General features: G+C 40.7%; 1 protein-coding gene across 3 annotated transcripts in view; it reads right to left on the bottom strand.

Annotated features, from left to right (window-relative positions):
• slc6a17 (solute carrier family 6 member 17) overlaps positions 1–20977 on the bottom strand; it is a 40035-nt gene that overhangs the window by 11832 nt on the left and 7226 nt on the right. Inside the window, exons 2-5 of one of the 3 annotated variants that reach the window (XM_042408738.1) lie at positions 19736–20011; positions 13385–13452; positions 7620–8025; positions 1649–1806 (exon numbers count right to left, since the gene is read on the bottom strand). In XM_042408738.1, coding sequence (XP_042264672.1) covers positions 1649–1806; positions 7620–7920 — 459 coding nt within the window. In that variant the 5' untranslated portion in view covers positions 7921–8025; positions 13385–13452; positions 19736–20011. Of the gene's footprint in view, positions 1–1648; positions 1807–7619; positions 8026–11314; positions 11636–13384; positions 13453–19735; positions 20012–20977 lie in introns of those variants that run through there. The other 2 variants (XM_042408739.1, XM_042408740.1) reach the window with 2 other exon arrangements.

Genomic DNA, 20977 nt, shown 5'->3' on the forward strand with positions numbered 1-20977 from the left:
AGATGCTGAATCTCCCTCTGCCACATCCGAGCTACCACACGCCTCACTGCCTCAGGCCAGGCCTCTCCCTCCTTTTTTTACACTAGATTGATGAAATCGCTCTCAGAATGACTGACAAACAGAAAGACTGACAGAGTACATCGCTGACTGACCGACTCAGCGGCTGTATGACTAGGCTTTAGGCTGATGACACTGATGGGATGGGGACATGATGGGTCACTACTCCTTCTGATGATGGGGACAGATTATGACAGTGATCTGCACTGGTCTTTGCATGACACTTGTTGTAAAACATCAGCAGGAGCTAACATGAGCAGGCAGAGGGAGTCCTGTAGACTCAGTTTCACGGCACGTTTCTTGTCTCTGCACATGTCTGACACTGAGTCACAAAGTGAAAGTGAGATATTACCATGTGAGATCCAACACCAATCCTGTAACGTGGTGTTGGTGTTAATACACATTGCATTTCCTCAAAGGCTGCTGTAATCATGATGTGCAATAATTACTGTACCACATTACTGTATGGCATTTTAATGCTTTACAGAGCAGTAATGCACCATTAAAAACAAATAAAATGTATTCTCATTTTGTGAGTCCACAAAAGGTCCCTTTGGGTGGTGTGTATCTGTAATTGTAGCTTGGTTTGTAGATGGCTTACTGCAAAGTGAAAAAAAATGTGTCACAGGTTTTTACACTAATGAAAAGACATATATTAATAAGTCATTAATAGATGCTTTTCTCCAGAGGGCAGGACAGGCTCCTTCACTGGTAAATTAAAGAGACAGGTGAGTAGAGAACTGCTGTGTTTAACTTAAATTCATTCATTTTGGGGAGATTATCTCGAAAATGCCCCTAGAAGCTTCTCAAACCATTCCTGCAGCAAAATCCACCTTAATGCCGGAGCTTTTCATGTGTGAAAACCACTGGATTACGCTGCAGTTGACATGATTTGTGACCTTTTAAAATCAAACAGTTTTACAGCCACCATTTGAGCCTACATGGCATGAAATTGTTTATCAGGTTTATTAGGTTTTTGACTGCACAAAGTAGTAAAACACGCTTGAATAAAATGTTATTGTATTTATTTACAGAGGAAATTCAGTAATAAAGGTGTGCTATTGACGGAGAGAGCTATCCATCCCTCTTTATTTGTGGTTGGTGGATGTAAATTGCTTTATTGATCATTTCATTCTCTATTAGGTGATAATATTTATGCAAGTAGAGCCATCTATTGAACAAGACAGGTTTTTGAGATATTGTGTTGTTTTGTCTCAGTGTTTATCATTAATATTGTTGAGTATATTGTGAATATTGATGTCAGATGTTAAGTGTATCATTTTCATTGTAGTATTATGCAATAAATATCTTTTTTGTGGATTTTGTTGTTGTCACAGTAGCTAATGAAGCAAGCAAGCAAACAAAGGTTTGAGTGTTTAAGAATTACTTTACATGTGGGGTCACAATCTGGCCACCAAATTGTTTTTATTATGAACATCCTCTTACTGACCTGTATATCACTGATATGTGACTTTTAAACATTTCTTCAGATGTTATTGACAACCTGTAAACCCTATAAAATCATGATGTTTTGTAAAGCCACCAGTATGATGAACTACGGTCCTGTTAACAAGGTCATGTCTGCACTCACCATTAGGCTGGAAACCCCGATGCCTCCCAGCTGTGGGTAGACATAGTTCCAGACCCCGATGCTGCCACGCCTGATCCTCTGGCCCACCGCCAGCTCCAGGAAGAACAAGGGGATGCCGATGAGGAGGAGGAGAATGAAGTAGGGCACTAGGTATGCACCTGAGACAGAGGAGGGACAGAAGGAAGAAGAGTTACTGCAGAATATACAGCTTACTTTGGTTATCTGAGTATGTTTTGAAATCCATGTTGGTGAAGGACAAAAGCTCGTTGTAAAACAGCAGAAGGGACATTGTCAGATTCTCTGTGTCATGTTCTATTTTTGGAGTCTATTCTCTTTATCCCTCGCTGCTCTATCTTCACAGCTTTCACTACCTCTTTCTTTTCCCTCTCACTCTCGGCTTTATCTTTCCTTCCTTCTTTTCATCTTCAAGTTCGATTCAACACTTTCTCAGATAATGATATCTCTTTTTTTGCAGAACAATGTAGGGAGAGCAGCAGGCACTTAAAAAACAACATTTCACATCCAGTCCTGCCTACGTCAAGACATGAAGAGGCACCATGAGAGGAAGGGAGAGGAAGGGCTCATACTGATGGACAGCTGGAGGGAGCAGCCTGTTGTCAGACCAAAAACAAATGACTGTGACGTTTGACTTGATCAAAAGTACTGATAACGTTGTGAGTGGCTATTAGAGATAGCAGCAGACAAAGGAAACAAAGACAGGAACACAGTCTTGTGTTACACAGCGGTATTATTATCTGGACTGTTAGAAGTGACTTCTGTGTTGCTGCCTGCTTTCATGGATCTTTGATGTCTATTCTGAGCTGCAGGCACACATAGCAGAGGCCAATAAAACATGTTAGCGGGAAGGTAACTAAACTGTATTGTTTTTCCCTTCACATATTACAATTAAGCCACACTGGTGGAGAATCTCTACATTAATGCCCCCACTCAAGTTTTTGCCCAGCAGGCCTACAAGATGGTGGACTTTTATCATTAGGAATTATAATGATTACGATGACACTTTGACCTTTCCGCTAGAACCCTCATCAACTGGATATTAATGGCTGGATTTCAATAAAATTTCCTGTGATCATTCCTGATCCTCAGAGGCTAAATCCTCATGTTTTTGGTGGCTCCACCAAAGAAATCAACCAGAGAAATCCCACTGAATTTCAGTACCAATGCCTTCACCCTTTGGCCATCACAACTTCATAAAGACCAAAATGGCCACTAAAGGCTGCTAGTAGTTCTAGTGGTGTTGCTAGTTGTTCCATTATTTTTCTTGAAAAAAGATTTACTTGGAACTTTTGCCTTGTCTGGGCTGCTGTAGTCTGCAGTGATGACAAATGTTAACATACTGTGTGCAAAATAATAGAAATATATTACTTAAAGTCCCCCTCCACTGTTTTTCTTCTTGTTCCTTCAGTTGGATGTTTGCATGATGTATGTGCAGAGTTTGACAGTGGAAAGCTGTTTTCACATTCATCTGCTAAAAGTGGAAAGTTTCTCTGTGCTCGATGAAAGTTTGATTTTCAGAGGTGGGCTTATGAGCAGGATTTATGACAGCACAACTAGTTTGGAAGCCAATTCTGGTCCAATATTCAACCTACACAAGTGTGATGTGGAAATGTGGAGTCCCCAGTGCACATACACTGATAATGGACTTCACAGTGAAGTAGGAGACATCTCGTATCCAGCAGTTAAACTTTTGAAATTAACAATATTTGCATATTTATATATCCTGGAATTTTTTATGAGGGAGAAGGAGTGAATGCCATCTTAAAGATTTTAATGTGGTAATTCTTTTGGTGAAAAAACATATTAAACACACATTATTGTTCCAAGCACAGTATTTTTAGATGTCTTAATACGGGAGGGGATCTTTAAATTATTTATTTGTAATACAGGATCATTTAGAGTAATTTGTCAATGCATGCAACTGCTTCACTAAGGTAGGTGAGGTAAACAAGTAAGCAAGTCTTCTCTTTTGTGTCTTGCAATTTGCATGTTTCTTATTTTGCTACAGACTTAATTGCATTATTCAGTTTTGTGACAGATTTGTTTAATTGGTCTCGTTTTCTTTGAGATGTGCCTTTATGGGGACAGGTGATATAAATAAGCCTGATTTCATTTGACAAAACAAAAAAAGGGTGTCTCCCTTTTTTTGTTTTGTCAAAAAGAGGAAGTAATGGACAGAGACTGTTTGTCAAACCCAGACAGCACAATGCAGCACCCATCACTGAGTCAAGATTCGCCAGGGGATGCAGACTCATCACTGCGCACACTCTGATTAAACTGTGCAAATACACACATGTTCAGCTTTGTTTTCTTATGTATTTCAAATGCCATCTTTACACACACATCCCACACAGGTAGAATCAATAAATGTCTGAAAGCCCAGGAAATCAGTGTTTACTCTTCCTCTTAGTCATCACCACCCTCTCATCTCATCACAAATATAATAGCAAAAAGATAAGGGTGCAAGAAAAGCAAATAAAAAACTAAACTGGAGGATCTCACAGTATTATACCAGACCTCTCAGCGTTCCCTCATTTTGCTGAAGAGAAGTGCCTCATCTGACAGCACAAGCTCACTACGTCTGAGAAATGCTGAAGAGACTACCCCTCTGACTTGCACGATTAGGTGGCTAATTGGTTGACAGGACCTAATTTATCAAGGAGGAGGAGGCTGCGGCCCCGTCGACAGGCAAACTGAGTGGGACTTTAATATGAGAATAGTGAGCACAGAATATCAAATGTACTGGAAATGGTTATACACTGAAATCAAAATTAGGACTTGGAGACAAATGTGTACAAAATTGCATGTAAAATAATTACATTTGTGTACAATACATATACAGTAATGTTTTTGACAAAAATCCTCACATGTAAAACAAAAACTCTTATAACCAATTCTGCTTTTAATCACCATTGGAATCATTAATTTATTACATCATGTTTAATCCGTACAAAAATCAAACATAAAAACATGGCTGTTTCCCCCCTTTTTTCCAGTCTTTGTGCTAAACTAAACTAACTGGCTGCTAACTTGTGTATAGAGTGGTATTGATTTAATCTCATGGTATCAATCAAAAACTCATCTACCTCTCAACAAGACAGTGAATAAGTGTATTTCCCAAAATGTCAAACTATTCTTTTATTCAAAGTGAAGGTAGATGGAGGCAGAAAATAGCCATATGTACACAAATGTTATCAATTAAATCGTGGTGAAGCAAAATCACAGAACACCATTGTCAAGGATGAAACCCAGTATTTACATGATATAGTGAACAAACCTAACAGCAAACTGTATGATTTTCTTTGTCACATTGTGGATTATTTTAGAAAAGCCATTATGTAGTGTGTAAGCATTTTCTTTTCAATACACAATCCTCTAACTGTCTAAAAAGCAGAGAGTAGGTTAAATGGTTCAGATGTGGAAAGTGCACCTGCACAGTGCTGAGATGTGGCAGTTTGGACAGGTGCAACATTAGGTGGTTGAAACTGTCAACAAACTGGTTTGTCCCTGGGTGAAATGTTTATATGCTGGGAAGAGTAACTGGGTTAGTGTTGTCTCTGTGTGTCAGGTGCAACTCCGGACGGAAAATAACAGAACAGCACTTATTTACTTTATCTGGTTCTGAGGAAATAAGAGCTCAATTAATACCCCTGAAGTATTTCTTTCTGTGATGCGATGCAAATTAAGATTTTATGAGATAGAGCAATACAGCATTAAATTTCATGCCAATCATCATGACCAGCGGACATTCTCAATCAAATCATGTCTCAACAAATAGTTGCCAGGCACAGAGGAGCATTCTGGATGTGACTGCGGACAGGAACGTGCTCAAACCAAGCAGGTAGCTCCTCGTCTGAGAAGTGAAGCCAATGTGGAAGGGACTTAAACCTGCGTTCTCTCTAATGGCCATCAGGGGGCGACTCCACTGGCTCGAAAAAGAAGTCCGATTGTATGGAAGTCTATGAGAGAATGACTCTACTTCTCACTTGATTTATTACCTCAGTAAACAGTTTCCTAATGAGTTTATGGTCTCACTCGTTAGTTTCAAGTCCTCTTCAATACACCATTTAAATTATGGTCCCATTTAAAGTAAAATAGATGATAAAGCAGGGTATGATTTAGGGTGTGGCTACGTTGTGATTGACAAGTCACTACTACCACAACAACATTGGTTAGGTAACGTAACCATGGCGTAACCCCAGATTCACAGAGTATAGGTGTAGCCGTAGCTATCTCAGTGTGTTTTCAGTTCATAAACGTTTATTGCAACATTTTGCTTGCCTAAAAAGTTCAATGTTTGGTTGTACTAAAAGACCCTCTAAGGAGTCAGACGTTCAGTTTTTCCAGTAAGTACATGTTTTAATGGTTTTAAGACTGTTTTTTGATAGCGAATATTAGCATTAGCATTATCACAGTTAACTATAGACTGTAAATGCACCGTGCTAACCAAGTAAGCAGCTAGCATTAGAATCAGCTCCACCCTCCTGTCCAAATATGGTTCACTTCTGGCTCCAGAAATCCAAGATGGCGACAATCAAAATGCCAAACTCGAGCACTTTACATGTGATGACATCACAGATTATGAAATCACTTCTCGGCTCAAGGAAAGTTTTACAAATATCCTTCTACTTCCATTGAACCTGAAATTCATAATAGAAAGAGTCATAATTGACCTTGTTTGCAGTTGGAGCTGCTCTGTCAACAGTTTTACAAACATCTCTTTTACAATGGTGGTCTATGGGGAAAATGCTTTTTGGGCCACAGGGGGATTTTTCGCTGCAATACCGCGAGTGACCTCTGGGAAAAATTGGCTGCAAGGGTGAGCGGCGGCGCCCTATCTAGCTCTTATGATATATCCATGCTTGAGGCTTCCAAATGGTCACTACAGGATCTGAGTCAACCAGGGATGTGAGTTGCACTTGTGCATGTGGGTCTGCCATCTTGGACAGCTAGGTACAGCAACACCACGTGTTGTCACTACAGGATTTCACCAGACAATCTAAGCAGTGAAATTTATGCACATTTTTCACAGCATATGAGTTATTACATGAACATGTTTGGTTCATGTAGGGAGTAATTCACTCAGTAACCACCTCCATTACATTTCAGAGGAAAGTTTGTATACTTTTATTTTTTTAACACTACTTTTATAACTTTCAGGGCCAAAGAATTGAATCAACATGAACCAAACAGTTTTACCAACATAAACAATATACTAACAACTATAGGATTTAAGTAAAAAGAAAAAAGTCCCAGTGTCCCAAAAAGTCCCAATTTTATCAAATTAATGTCAAAGGTGAAAGAAATAAAACAGAGCTCAGACAAACACATTCAAGTACTTTACTGATGAGTACAGTTTTGCATTTTGCCAAAGAATTTGAACATGGACCAAACATGTTCATGTAATAACTCATATACTGTGAAAAATGTGCATAAAATCCACAGCTGACACTCAGATCATGTAGTGACAGACTCAAATCCTGTAATGACAACATGCGGTTTGTCCTAGTAGTGTTGCCATAATTAGTTGTCCAAGATGGCCGACCCACTCACGCATGCGTGACTCTCTTCCCCAGTTGACTCAGATCCTGTAGTGACAGAGTTCACAAGCCAATAGGTGATGTCATAGTGGCTACGTCCATTACTTTTTACAGTCTGCGCTTTAAGTTAACTGTTCCCATATGGCCACTTATTTCATTGAGGATTTTACAGAACTAATAAAAAATTTAACATGAACAACCTTGACTCAGCAAAACATTACTTGTTGTTAACAATTACTCAGCACCCTGAAGGGACATATGTTTACCATGGGTGGCCCAATTAGGAACTGACTTCAAAATCCGAGAAGTGTTACTACGCTTTACACACAAAGGTTGTAAAAGTTTCTCTGATTCAATCACACATTGAGCAGTTAAAATAGACCAAAACCATGTACAGACATCCATCCACCTACCTCCTCCATTCTTCTGGCACAGATAGGGAAACCTCCAGACGTTACCCAGGCCCACAGAGAAGCCCACCTGGGCCAGGATATACTCCAGCTTGTTGTTCCAAGCTGGTCGGCCGTCCTCGGCGTCTGGGTCAGGAGAGGGTAGCAGCGCCCTTACTGGAGCAGTGGAGCCAGGACTCAGACCCATACTCATCTGACTGCTCTTATAGTCCATGGGGTGCTCCAGAGACAGCAGGTCAGCCACCGACTCAGTGACCGGCTCATTGCTGTGCTCCCGCTGGGTCACCTTGGTGTTCTTTGGCATGACTGCAACGCAGGAGCTCCTTCAGAGGGGTGAAGGTGGTGAAGGCAAAGAGAGGAGAGCTGGAAAAGTGCCGGGGAAAGACAGCTGTGCTTTTTTTTCTTAGATCTGTGAAGAGGAATGGTTGGAGACAGACAGGAAATGTAAGTGCTTAGCAATAACTTTAGTATGTTTTCAGCCTAAACCAATTTGTTATGTTATTATAACAACACCAAGCATTTCTGTAACTGTTCCTCCTTTACTGTCTCCCTAATTTGGCAAGTTTGACCTTTAGGAAACAATCCACATCAAAAACTGGGAGGGATGTAACTGACTGAAAATTCAAGTAATGTATCTAGTATGTATTCCAGCTTTAACATTGTAGGAAGGTCACAGAAAATTCATCAACATGCTACTTGTGTTTGACAGTCAGAAAATACCCTAAACTACTTTATCTCACAATGAAAACTGGCCAAAAAGCTTAAAGATGATGTGAGTTCGGGAGCCGGATCTGTGACAACCATGTGCACTACTTTTCCAGTTTGCTAGTTAGTACATATAGTAGAGTATTTTTAAGAGTGGTTGTAAAACTGCAGCACTTTGGAGCCATAAGTGAGGTATTTCAGTAATCCACTTCATTATGGCAAATGAGAAGCAAAGATTGAATTACAATCCGTTTCACAGCAGAACACATTATACCAAAGTTGAGTCATGTGAATAGCAGTGAACAGCCGGTCTGTGTGACTACTGGTCTCAGGAGAATGTGCGGCAATAAAACTAGAGCCTCTTAGCGCAGATTTCAACAGTTTAGTGTCTGTGTTTTTTTCTCATCACACAGCTTCAACATCTTGTCTGCAGGTTGTTTTAAAATTTTCAATTCTTGTGATGAATAAGTAGCAAAGTCCAGAGCTCCTGAATTAACTGGTTCTTTTTCCTGAAGAGAAAACCTGTCTGGAAAGTTCGAGTTTTCTGGCATGTGTAACTTTCAGAGGCTCTCTGCAAAATCCACTAATAATCCTACAATCCAGTGAGCCGTGCCTCCCTCGAAGGGAACTGGTAACAACACAGTATGAGAGCTACTGTATCAGAAACTGTAGAAGTCTGAATTTCCTGCATAAATGAGGATTTTACGGCTATTGTTAAGACAAGGATGGTAAGCCACCCACATCTTGTGCCCTAAAAAGCAGACTCACGCATATAATATATGGTATTTGCTATATGACATCACCTCTGCTCTTTTTCCCTGAATTTCAATGTATTATTCATAAAACTGAACCAATTTTTTTTCCATGTTAGCGGAGGTGGTCTTTATTTCAGGGGGAGGTCACACAAATCCAGTTATAGTAGATTATGCAGTTCACCACTATCTGGTTAAACCCATTAGAAAATGCTGTCCCACTTAAAAACACAAGATGTTTGTCACTGAAGTTCTGAATGCTTCATTTATCGCTGCCACACGGTTAGCACACACTTTCAGTTGTAGTTTGACATGTGAAAAAGCTACTAGTATAAAATAATTATCTAACCTGCTATCAATATATACATATACAAGCACAAATATAACAATAAACCTGTTGGAAATACTATAATCTATGCTGCATCCACCACCATCCATCCACTGTGTTATCATATGAACACTTAACCTTTCCACAATCAATACTGCCCTCTAAAACACGATGAGAAACCTTGTAAAAGTTGGACATCGAATACAAGCCAGGGGTGTTTGATCTGGAGACAAGACCTCTAATCTGAAAACAGATGCAGCCCACTGAAATCCGAGCTGGCCTTTAATTCACAGAGACTTCTCGAGAACGGTTGCCAGCCGACTCGACTCTAAGCCCACCCAGAGGCCGCAGCAGCAGCACGCACATCACATTCCTCAACAGTAGCGATGAGCCCCTGCAGTCACGACACGCAGCAGCTCCAAGGCTCAGAGCTCGACACAGATCCCAGAGCAGCAGCAGCAGTGACCTTTCCCACAACCGTCTACAACTACACAACACTGAATCATCATCGAGCGCTCTCTGGTGTGAAGTTCAGGTGTTTTGGGGATTTTAAGCTGTGTAGATGGTTTTCTAACCATAAACAGTTAAAGTTTTTGATGTTGGCCAGCAACTTTCAGAATTTCACAGTATATGCTGACACAGATGGCACATTACACAGACAGCAGCACTTCACATACAGTGCAAGACACTGTAATAGAATATGAGTCAGTACACGGTCTCTATCTGAGAGAAGCATAGTAAATGGCCAGAAGTGTTTGTTTTTTTCTTCCAGAGTACTATGACAAACTGCTCAAGAACTGTACAAGAGAATAAATGATCGGACATTCATGCAAAGAAAAAGGTGCTGCAGACTGTGAAATACGTATTTACTTTTCAAAGAAATGGGAGTCGTGGTAATAGACCCCTGTAAATATGTCCAAAGCCCCCCGGGGAGGCAGATGTGTGTCCCAGGAACTTTACATTCCTAATCCTCTATGGACAGTTTGGTGTTGATGATGTAACAGCACAGGTTCACTGTTTCCCCTACAAAGATACGCTCCACTTTTATCTAGTCTGGTTGCTAAGCAATGGCTCTTCCTGCAAAATTGAAATCCCATCCCTGCAGCATCAGTGGTCGCCTATCTCTCCTCTCACCATCTCAAGCGGACAGACGTGATATCCCCTGAAGGATGGCTGCAAATAACATGGAGCTGCTGTGACAGGGCCGAGGGGGGAGTATAGATTGTGGCAAAGCTGGAGTCAGTTGTGGGATCTGTTGCGGTGTCAATCAGGCGGCCATCAAAGAAAAGACTAATTCATTTCTTGCTTTTAGATTTAAGCCATTTCTGGAGAGAAAAATGGTGTCACTGTAAAACACAAGATGTGGACAGAAGCCACTCAGCAGTGATGAATTACTTTGCCGCCCACTGGGATTTGATCCTGAACGACCGTGATTGTGACAGGTGCAAAACGGCGCGTGGATGGCCATGTTCAGACATCCTTCAGAAACGGTGCACACAGGCCCATAAACCACAGATTGACTCTCTACGTGGATATAACCTCTGACGCCTTGTCAAGGTCAAATGAATCACCTATTAATAGCAATGTGGAGATGCAAACAGCATCACTGTAAGACAGCAGGTGATCTCTCCGCAGAAAATGCATAAATGAGTCAAATATGGACACATGCGGCGCGACATCGTCAGACAGGGAGGATGAATGAACGACGATCACCGTCAATGTTGCGGCGAAATCACACTTTGACAGATGATGAGGTGAAAGCTCATTTCTAACGAGTGCCTTCAGGTAGATTTTGCTCGGGAAACTGTCGCTGATAAGTCAAGCGATTCACGACAACAAGAAACAATGAATATGTAACAGAGAAATCTATGTAAATCGATCAAATGGTGAAAATGGAAGAATATTATACCTACCTTACACAGTGTGCGGAATGAGTTATAACGTCCGAGTCCGCGTGATAGTATGAATCCAAAGTGTGTGTGCTGTATCTTCATTCAGACAATGTCTTCATATGCAACATCTCTGCGCGCAAAGAGATGCGAAATCACAGCTTCCAGTCACACAAGACGCGCGGTGCGTAAAGTCTGACGCAGGAGCTCAGCGCCTGCCTCAAGTTTGGTCACTAAAGGCTAATTAATCACATTAACTTCTGCAGGTGATGGCGTATTGCAACCGCTCCAGGGCTCTAACGATGCTCTGCAGCTCTGCAAAGACTTGCTCGCACCTCTGGTTTCCACGTGGTTATGGTTGTGTTTGTGGGATAAATCAGCCCCCCCATAGGATGGAGAGATTACTATGGCGAGTCACGACGAAGTCTGACGCAGGTTTGACTCACCCGCTCGTGCTCACGTCAGCAGTGGATCTAAAAGACAAAAAAAAGCAACAAAAAACCCCCCAAAAAACATCTGCAGTGTTCCCAGGACGATAATCAGTGCATCACACAGGCAGCCTTCAATCAGGCACGAGCTGATTAAATATGATGCTTGTGCAAAAGGTGATTAAAACTCCTGCATTTGTAGTATATAGATTGGTTAAACTTCTTTCCCAGCTGCTCATAGTTGAATAAAAAACAAAATATTATTATGATGATTATCATTTTAATAGTATTTGTAGAAGTAGTAGTAGCATAAGAAATCCACATACTGACCTTTAAACTTCACCAACACTATGAGCTTTACATTGATGGAACACTTCACCTCCTTTATACAAATGGTATTTCACATTAATACCTAATAGACATGTCATGATTTGCTTTTGTGCCCACAATGATGTAGACTAAAATAGGTGTGAAAGACAGTGTTTCCTAATGGCTGTTTCTCAAGTGTAGATAATTTGTGGCACAGTCATTTTTCTCTCTGACATCAGCAATTTATTAAGCCCCTAGCTCTGTCTGTCACCGCTCCACACTCCATATATTTCTCTCCTGGCTCACTGGGTGGCTATTTTAAACAACAGACAGGTTTGGATGACCTTTCTTTTTTTTTTTGCTATTTTGCATGTAATTGTTTACCTAAATAATAACAAGGATGTGGCTCATTATCCAGACACCTCAGAGGTGGGTGGCTTGTCATGTTACAAAGTGTCAGTGAGATGTGAGGAGGTGCAGCCTTGGTTTCACCCTTCCAGTTGAAATATTACGTCCTTGGACCACGGTGTTTCAGAGAGTAGCTCATGGCAACATTCTCCCTCTGTTAAGCAGAGTGAAATTGAGGCTGTCTGAAGGTGTGAGTCAAACAAGGACGGGGATGCTGTTTGGATTATAGTATTTAGTGCTGGAATGTGCTACTAGACTGCTTTCCCACTGATAAACCTCTTGACTATCACAGAGTAGAATATTAGCTAAAAGTTAGTGAGTTTCACACTATGTCAGGTTTTCATGGTGAAGGTGATTTCTTTCAAACTGCTTCTCCCCCCCTCTGAATGAAAACTATTCCCACTGCACATCATGTTCCACTCTATGATTTGGAATAAATGTAGAAGGCATCCTAAACTGGGGCAGTTCTTTGCTTCCATCACAAGACACCTCCAAAACACACACACACCCCTCCTCTGGCTCTCACAAACACACACACACATACACACAAGTACTGCATCAACTGACAACATGTATGCACAGTATGCTTCCTGTCTCCTTCAATTCACTCATGTGACTCACTTTCTAAGGGCTGACTGCTGGGATCAGTTGCCATGGCAACCACCGATCATATGATGGTTACTCACCCTGTGAGCGTTTTTTCTCTCTTTTCATTTTTTCCCCCCCTCTGGCGTTCTGCAGTCCGGCTGTGAATGGGCCACTGAGGTAACAGTACAACATCCCTCTCCTACACACACACAACTTATCACAGGCTGGTTTTCCTGCCTGTGGTTTATCATTTTTGATGTGTGACTCGACTCGTAAAATGTACAGTTTATCACACCTTTAAATTATGCAACAGGAGACACAATGTTGTCTGTCGCCAGAATTCTGCCGCAGTATTACTCACCTTAAAGCTTCATGCATAACCACAGGTCATAATTCTCAGGGTGATGGTGCGGATCACTGAGCCGGGCACTGTGGATGGAAACAGCATTTTATAAGAAAAAAACTCACATTTCATATCTGTTAAATGGTCCCACGGGTGAAATTCCACTCACAGTGAAACATCAACACCACTCTCCATCAATACAGCTCTGACCTGAAACATCTTGACCTTGAGCTGGGTGATTTTATTTTTATCCGTCTTCACACAGCAGAGAGAGCGTGCTGAGATAGAAGCTGCAGTAAGGCCCTTAATATTTCACAGTGTTAAATTAGAGTACAGAATGGAGGGGTAATGAGCCACCAGACTGGACTGTGATTTACGGAGCCTTTTAAGACCATCTATAAGGGTTTAGTTCTGTGGAGGCAGACTAAAGACCCAGTAAATAGAGAGGAGACAGACAGCATCCTGAGACTGATTGCAGTCTCACTCATCTGCAATAATATAATGCAAGTGTGCATTAACAAATATTTATTTTGCTCTTAATGTGATAACTGGGATTGGAACAGGTGAGAGATAACATGTTTCCCCACCACAGTTTTCAATGGGATGCAATGTTATTCTTTATCTTGAGAGCAAATTGTGAATGTTGATGATGTTTATATATCTGATAATGTTGTAAGAACTCCTATTCACTGTCAGTGGAGCACCAGCCTTTTTTCTCCCCTCTCAGGAGAGTCAGGTTGCCAGGTCACAAATTAAACATGCTGACGAACACTGGTGGACAAAACCTGATCCATGTCTCAGGGGGTGTTTCTGTACAGCTGAGCCTCGCTGGCACTGACGATTCAACTCTCTCTTTCTGCTCCACACCCCTTTGCCTGCTATTAATGGTGCAGTCCTAACTCGTCAGTGTACTGACACCTTGCCTACGCCCCTCTGGGTGTGAGAGTACAGCTGTTGGAAAGAGATGGACAAATGAGGAAGGAGGAGGGACTGACTACCTGCTGCTTTTCTGTCCATGAATAAGGAGAAAGAAAAGGGCCACAGGGCAACTACCATGCTGGCTCAGGTGCAACAACAACAGAGCACACTGACCTAAAGCTCTAACTGCTCTCTTTCACATTTTGTCATAAAAAGTAAAAAACCTTTAGATATTCCTCGATATCATCTGCTGTTTGCATCTTATAGTGTTCTAGGAGAGATGACTCATTAAGTATTCCTCCCTTGCTCTTTGCCTGTTTCCGTTTAATTGTCCGTCCCTGCTGTTCAAGTGACAGGAGGCTCATTAACACTGTGGTAAAGCTCCACTCCTCTTCACTGGATAAAGAAATATACACAAGAGTCACGACCACAAGAGGACAAGCATGACTATTGACACCTGTGATGAATGTGCAGCGGTAAAATCGATGGCGGAGATTTTGTCTCGAGGCATCTAATAAACACAAAAATAGGCTGCAAAACTGACTATTATCTGCACTCCTTTACTAATTCCTATTATAACCCCAGTAAAGTCTGGAAAATAGTCAAATCTACCTCTAACAATTCTAACACTTCTCTACCTGCTAATGGCCTCACTCAGATAACTGATAGCCATGAAATTTGTGCTGCTTTTAATGATCATTTTGTTGCATCTTGTAAGTTATTTGACAGTGTTGGTCCCAACAGTTATGTGGAAAAAACATAAGTCATCTTTCCTTTACACCACTGCTGAAGTAAACTAAATGGTAAATGGACTGCACTTATATATCCGACCACTCCCTCAGCCTATCTCCTGTCTCCAATAGGATGGTAGCTGATGCCTTATGCAATATTGATGCACGAATATCAGGAGGTGATGACAAACTGGAACCATTTGCATTGACATCTTCAGCACAGTTAATTTCTGAATATATAATTCATATTTCAATCTTAACATAACCTCTGGCAGTATTCCTACCATTTGGAAGACTGCCTGTTTTCTTCCTCTCTATAAAGGTGGTAGCAAACCTGAATTAAATAATTATCGTCCAATCACAAAACTGTGTTGTCTTGCATAAATACTTGAGTCAATTGTTAATGAACATTTGAAATCATTTTTATACACCCATTCCCATCCCACCCATACCTTTCTACTACCTTTATTTCAGTCTGGCTTCAGGTCTAAGCATAGCACTATTTCTGCTACTTCCTCAGTTATTAACAACATAGTCTCAGCATTAGATAAAAAACACTGTGCTGCTTTTTTATTGATTTAATGAAAGCTTTTGACACAGTTGAACACTCTCTGTTTTTACAACTTTTTTCTTTGGGTTTTAACAATGCTAGCTGCCTGTGGTTTCAGAATTATCTTATTAGTAGGTCACAGTGTGTCCAGATAGGTAATATCCAGTCTTCTTTACTCCTCATCACAAAGGGAGTTCCCCAAGGTTCTATCCTTGGACCAGTTTTATTCACCATTTATATAAAGAGTATTACCTCTTCATTGTACAGTTGTTACTTCCATCTATACACAGACGACACAGTCATTTACTCTTGTACAGATTCATTCATGCTGCAACTTCAAATCTACAGCGATCATTTAACCTCCTTCAAAACACCTTCATAACTTGAAACTGGTCCTAATCTGTGCAAAGACAAAATAGATGTTGTTTTTGAATACAAGAAATATTGACTATGGTAGTTTTGAAATTTGTTCTGTTAATAACACCATAATAGAGAGAGTCCAACACTATATATATCTAGGTATTTGGGTTGATGGAAAAGCTTAAAGTCCATATTGACATGTTGTTATCAAAGCTGAGATTGAAATTGTGCTTTCTTTTTAGAAATGAATCTTGTTTTCCTTTATTTATGAAAAAAAAGAATTGTTGAAGCAGTTTTCCTCTGTGTACTGGACTATGGGTATGTTATTTATGGGTGGGTGGCCAGTTGCACTCTCAAACCTTTTAGATGCAGTATATAAATGACATAAGATTCATCACTAGAGATAGTTATAGACACACCATTGCCTACTATATCAAAAAACTGGAGTGCCTGCTCTGTCATTGAGGAGGGATCAGCATTTGTTTTTATTTATTTATAAAGCTATTTTAAAAAAGCCCCTAATATCTCTCAACCCTGCTTTCTTGAAATGTTGTACCCTCTCACAGACATGACTCACCCTGCAGGTGCCAAAAATTCATACAGAGTTAAGAGGATCTGCTTTCTGTTACCCCACATACTTGGAATATGCTTAAAAAAATTTAAAGTTGACCTCATTAATACCATTGAGTCAATTCGAAGGTTTAATTGCTAATTTTATTGATTGTAATGGTTATTGCTTTTAATCTTTTAATGGTTCTCATTGTTTCATTTATTTATTTATTTGTCTCATTGTCAATTTCTGCACTTTTACCTTTTAACACTAACAATTTCACCTTGTTTTTAATTGATGTAGCCATGTATTCTTCTTTTACTGCAACCTCCTGGCTTTCTTTGATGATTTTAGTTGTGTCTGTACCTTGGCACCATTGTAAGTGAGGGTTCTCCCTCAATGTGTTTTCCGGGGTTTAAATAAATAAAATAATTTTAAAAAAGCTGGTGACGCATGATAGTTGTGATGCAGACACCATCAAGAGTTTCTGCAGAGACAAAAGACCGCATTTAAGTTCGGTCCAATAGCATCTGAATATCACAGGGCTGCATGACGAGAGGCTGTGATTTTCTTGGAGCAATATAAAAAGTCTGGCCTGCTCCCAGGAGAATAGACAATAAACTAGCAGATAAAAAAAAGATTCCACAGGGAGAGTGAATTTACTACTTAGGCAGTTTTTATGAGCTCCAATAGGTGACGAGCTGGCCTGTTATCACCAGAAGTAAAAATAGAAGTTTTCATCATTCAGCATCTCAAAAGTCAGCAGAAACCTTACCTATGGAGAAGTCTGTCATTTGTCCATCACTTCAAATTTCTTCATGTTTTCCTGTTTTTTCATATTAATCTAAAATGTGTCACAATATAGAGATCATTTTATATCAGTTGAGATATTTACAGTGATTAATAACATTATGAGTGCTTGTTGGCTTACTGGTGGAAATGGAGAATAAACACTGCACTGCCAACCACTAATGCTAAATTCCTCCATTAGTGCCTTGTGCCCTGTGGTTGCTTATATAGCATGTGTGTGGGTGTGTGAGGAGAGGGGGCTGCTGGAAACAGATCAGACAGCTTATCATGTCAGCAGAATTACCACATCACTGATCGTGAATTCTCTGAAGAATATGCGATGCAAGTATTGTGCGGCGTGTTGGGAGCCATCAGTATTTTAACAGCGTACTTGTGAAATAGCTTTGTGTATTCATGAAGGAAGACACAAATCTGAATGTTCATTTTCTGGGAGCAAAATTAATAAAGTGTGAAATGAAACAAATGTCACAATTCCTGTTTTTAGTTTGCAGTGTTTCCGCCAGCTGCTTGGACAAATTATGTGGATAATTGTTTCTTTTTCATACAGTGCAGTAAGATGTCAAGGTCATAGTTAAGATCGAGGGTTAAAGTCTCATCCCTGTGGATTTTGGTGATAGTGCGTGTGAACACTGGTCCTCTGCGTCCTGCCCTCTAGTTTACCAGATGGCTGCTCAGAGGCATGCTGTTCAGAGCTGTACAGTAAAAGAAATATGCAAACAGTAAAGGCTTCCCGCTAGTTCACAGATCAATGAGCATTCATCCTTATCATGCATAATGAAAACTCATTGGGCATGTTGGTATTAATGGGCATAAGCCGGTTTACCCTGATAGAAACAACAAAACAATTAAGTGGTAGCTGTTGTTCCTCAGGTTTAGCAAATACTTAATGCAAAACTGAAAAGTATAAGTAAATCACTTATAGTTGTGGTTCTGTTTCAGCTTTCTCAATCTGGCTATATACTGAATATCTCAGCTGTGCAGTGATTTGTACCTTTGTGACCAGAGGACTGCTTCTGAACAGAGAGACATGATACACCAAAACCCCACAGACCCAGTCAGTGGCCTGTGAAAAGTCCACCTCAGACTGTGTAGCCTAAGCGACACTTCTCTGCCACCTCACGATGACTAATCCGCAGAGACTGGTGCCAGAGGGGCAGCACAGTGCTTAAAGAAGCAGAGCATGCACCGTCTTTTGTGTAACGACATAAAAGACCGTGAACAAAATGTTTGTACGCTGGCTGTTGTGACCCTGTCAGCTGTATTCTTGTCGAAAATGTGCGCTGCCTGGGGAATGATGGGGATGTGTTCATGTGCATTGTGTTGTGGGTGTGCATTTGTGTGTGTGTGTGTCAGCTGTATTAACCCAAACTCCCTGTGTTTCTATCATTTTCATCTCTTGGTTAACCAGCCTCGACCACGGCAGATGCTGCAGAGCAAATTAAGAACAAATTTTGGTTTTTATTTGTCATATTTCTCTAAAATCCACGTTGCACCCAAAGCAGTTCCACTTTAGATCATGTTAGTCCAATTTCCATAATCACCCCCATTGTTACTGAAATTTAAATAACACAACATGCCATATCTATTTTTGGAATCCAGGTTTCGACAACAATATTTCACCCAACTCCTGTGCCTATAGAAGAACTATGCAGTGAGGCTTATTTATTCATGGTCGAACATCTAATGGACCTACTGCATGCGATTTAAAGGCCACTGCTCACAAACAGACCACAGGGTGACTCATGTTTCACTGCCTCCAATACCTCGGCCAGCAGTCTGCAGGGACTTCAGTGCTGAAACTGAGCTGCCCTGCATAAGGAAAAGTAAAACTCTGCTAAAAATGAGATTTCGTCATATTTTTTCAATGCTAAGTTTTTGCAGATGAGGATAAATAAACTTTTGCCTTGTAATTCAGCAAGCATCACTGCATCTTATAAAGTCTTCACAGTCTTATGGTTGTAAATTTTAAAATCCTTTAGTTTATTTTTATCAGTTTCTCAATCTGTGTTTTTATGTTTGTAAATGCAGTTTGGTCTTTGCAGAAGTTCACTGATCACACAGAAAGCTATACCAAGGGTTGAGCTTCAAAGCTGACGCAGCCTTGAAGTAACATGACAAAAATGTAAATATTCTACATACAGTACATTCTACTCCAGACTGTCACTTAGACTATACTGTGCATACATTTGCTGTCTAGTCTGTGCATTATTTATGTAACTCTATACTACCTACAAGAGATTAATGACAGTTATGATGCTGGAAGATTGTGATATTGTTGTGCCCTCTACTGGTTAGATTTTTGGCAGCACCGCATAATTTGAGTTAAAAATTTCTGGTGATAATTTCAACACATTTGGTATCTTCTATATGTCTGCAGTGTGAAATGAGAATGTGGAAGTGGTCAGAGAAAACCTGCACACACTGATGCTGTATTATAAAAAGGTGTTTACCTTGTAATGCTGCTCGCTAAGATCAGAAATGACAAATATTGATTTGCCATTATCCACAGGTTTGCACAATCAGTTTCATGTCTCAGAACGATTAGCATAGTAATCTTCTCTCCTCCCTTCCATCTCCTCTCCGGCTGTCAAGGCAGGCTGCTGAGACCTCTGCTGCGGAGGGAGGGCTTCACTGCCATCTGGGCTGCAGCAGGGAGTGGCAACCAAGACACCAGCACCAGATACACATTCGACCTTCGGCAAGACACATGGATGAAATCTGCAGAGCTTACAGTTGAGTATAACAAGAGAGGACAAGAAAAAAATACAATCATTCCATCAAAATAACAAAGATGGCATGTAAGTGTTGTTAAATCAAAGGCATCATCACTGAAAACATTCAGTTCAAGCCACATTGAAGCTTAATAAGTTAGCTGAAACAGTACCTAGCTTCAAGGTCTGTTGTGAATTATCTCTGGATGACAGCACACTATCTAAAAACAGCTCTATGTTTACTTTAGGAGCCTCCGGCTAAAAGCTATTCCTCAGAATCTGAAAAGCTTGGACCTGTGTTTTAGAAGTTAAGTGTTAGTTTATTAGGAAAAACTCAATGAATAAACAACAGTAAATGATGATCTCTTCTTACAGAGAAGACAACACGGTAGTGTGCATCGTAAAAATCATCAGTTATGAATCAGAGTGACGGCGAGCATATGAGCATACATGTGTGCATATAAACCAAACAGACGGATAATAGAGTACAGTAAGACTCATGGATGTGGATTTATTGACTCAAATGTTTTAGTTTGTCACTGAATGCCAGGTCTGGGCGTTTTCAGCTTAGACCACGGCTGATATACCTGCCCTGCTCTCCAGCCTGATTCCTTCTCCATGTTCAGATTCATGTCTTCATTGGTAACAAGGCCAGCAGTCACTGTGATAAATTCTGCTGTTGTTCAGACGCCCTCATATAGAGCCTGGCCAGCCGCCAGCTCCATCAGCAGACAGCTCTGTCTGTATACCACCTCTTCGCTCTCTCTCTCTCTCTCTCTCTCTCTCTCTCTCTCTCTCTCTCTCTCTCCTGGAGACAAATGACCTCGTCTCTGCCATCGCTCTGTGGCCCTCATCGATTATCACTGCTCGCTGTCTCATTCCCTCCTCACCGCACCCTCCTCTTCTGGGTCTCTCTCATTTATTTTCTTGTTTTCTTCACACCCTGTTTCGTTATCGATTAGAATAGAAGGTGACAAGAGC

The sequence above is a fragment of the Thunnus maccoyii genome, chromosome 4 (genome assembly GCF_910596095.1).
Source record: "Thunnus maccoyii chromosome 4, fThuMac1.1, whole genome shotgun sequence".
NCBI classification, from domain to species: Eukaryota; Metazoa; Chordata; class Actinopteri; order Scombriformes; family Scombridae; genus Thunnus; species Thunnus maccoyii.